The sequence below is a fragment of the Acipenser ruthenus genome, chromosome 20, assembly GCF_902713425.1.
Source record: "Acipenser ruthenus chromosome 20, fAciRut3.2 maternal haplotype, whole genome shotgun sequence".
NCBI classification, from domain to species: Eukaryota; Metazoa; Chordata; class Actinopteri; order Acipenseriformes; family Acipenseridae; genus Acipenser; species Acipenser ruthenus.
In genome coordinates, this window is record NC_081208.1 from 299,241 (window position 1) to 301,197 (window position 1,957).

At 52.6% G+C, this 1,957-nt stretch overlaps 1 protein-coding gene across 1 annotated transcript in view; it reads right to left on the bottom strand.

Moving 5' to 3' along the window:
• Positions 1-334: 334 nt before the first annotated feature.
• Positions 335-1,957, bottom strand: part of LOC117425792 (taste receptor type 1 member 3) — an 8,518-nt gene continuing 6,895 nt past the window's right edge. The window contains exons 7-9 of the mRNA XM_058994067.1: positions 1,871-1,957; positions 948-1,589; positions 335-412 (exon numbers count right to left, since the gene is read on the bottom strand). The exon at positions 1,871-1,957 is cut by the window's right edge and continues 284 nt beyond it. Coding sequence (XP_058850050.1) covers positions 335-412; positions 948-1,589; positions 1,871-1,957 — 807 coding nt within the window. The remainder of the gene's footprint in view (positions 413-947; positions 1,590-1,870) is intronic.

A 1,957-nucleotide genomic window follows, 5' to 3' on the forward strand; every position in this document is an offset into this window, starting at 1 on the left:
GCAAAGGCTCAGCTGCATGTGCAGTGGACTGCATCACTCGGTCGCTGGCGGTGCAGCTCTTTGCATAAAGCTAGTTTGTTTGCACTCCTCAGTTGCTGTGTTTATTTCCTCGCTACTGGAAGCACTGATTTGCTTAGTTGTGTCAGTAATTCTGCGAGGGTTGAATTAACCTCCAGATCTCCACTGTGCCTGTAACATTACAGCAGTGCGATTCACCTTCAAACACGCAGCTGTCGTTCTGCACTGAACAAAACAGGCAGTGCTGTTTTTAAATATGAAATGCGTCTTGCAGCAGATTTGTGATCATGAGAAACAGTGCTTTAAATAAACTGGTTCACCCTCCTTGACTCCTGCTTGGGTCAGAGTTCTTTTGACTGTGAAACCCACCTTTAGACAGCAGATTGTACTCACCCTGTGTAATGCAGTAAGAAATGTGAGAAGCATTTCAAGGGGAGAGCACAAGACTAATTTCACTTGTGAGAGGAAGAAGAAAGGGCTAGCGCTCGGTGTTCTAGATTTAACAGGCATTTTAATTTCATACATCTTGTGATTTTCTGGAGGTAAGAATCCTACAGTAAATACAGAACAGGAAGACGATTACATTTGCTTGCATACAACAGAGGACTTTTACTTTAAATGCCGTCCCTGTTTTTAAATTATTCGTAAACATTAAGGCAGTTCAAGGAGAAAACAGGAGAAAAGTGAATCTGTCCAGATCTCCAGAGTCCGGTGCAGTATCCAGCATTGAACAGTTACTTGACCTCTTATTTTCCTTCCTTTGCTTCTCCCTGCACCTCTTTCTCCCCTTCCTTCTCTCCCTCTTTCCCTCCCTCTTTCTCCCCCTCTTTCACCCCTTCCTTCTCTCCCTCCTTCCCTCCCTCCTTCTCCCCCTCCTTCACCCCTTCCTTCTCTCCCTCCTTCCCTCCCTCTTTCTCCCCCTCTTTCACCCCTTCCTTCTCTCCCTCCTTCAGCCCCTCTTTCTCCCCCTCCTTCACCCCTTCCTGCCCCTCCTTCACCACCCCCTCCTCCTCTGGCTGTGCCCGCGCTGCAGGTCCCTCGATGTAGATCTGGAAGTGCTCCAGAGTGTTGAGATCCGGCTGGGTCAGGAGCAGGTGGCACTTGAGCAGGAAGTAGTTGGCCACGATCCCGATATTCCCCAGCAGGATGGCAACCATCTGAGCCAGGGACTTGCCCTGCTCCGAGAGGCCGGTGTAGATGGGAATGAAGACCACCCAGACCACGCAGTGGGCCAGCGTGGAGAAGGTGACGTCCCGGGCCATGTTGTACTGCTTGGGGGGCTTCTGGGCCATGAAGGTTCCCATGAACGAGACCAGAGACAGCAGCCCGTTGCAGCCCAGCATCAGCCCGAAGCCGTCCATGGGCTCCGTCTGGCAGCGCAGGAAAGTGCTGGAGAAGGACACCTCCATCTGAGCCACGTGCTGGGAGAGGGGCCGGCTGTTCAGGATAAACCACGCGCAGGCCCCGCCCTGCAGGCTGATCCCCATGGCAACCACCAGCCAGCTGCCCAGCCCCCGGACCCAGCCCAGCCGCGAGGCAGAGAGCTGTGGGAAGTCTGTCACACAGATGACCTGCGCGGGGAGGAGAGAGGAGGAGGGGAGGGGGTGTTAGAGAGACCGCAGTGCAGCAGGACAGTACAGCCTCTATTAGTGCTTCACATGGGAAAAGATTATTATTATTATTATTATTATTATTATTATTATTATTATTATTAATAGGGATGGGTCGAAGCTGATCAAAGTCTTAAAGCATCAAAGTGATTCTGCCTCAGCAGCATGACTGCTCTGCGTGGCGATACGGCACACCGCATCGTGATGCGAGCACATCTCTACCCCCTCTGCTCCCCACCTACCTGCAGGGACACGGCGAGCAGCGCGGAGATCGTGAGTGCGGAGCTGAGTGCGGAGAGGGGCTGCTGCAGGAGGCACACCAGATCACC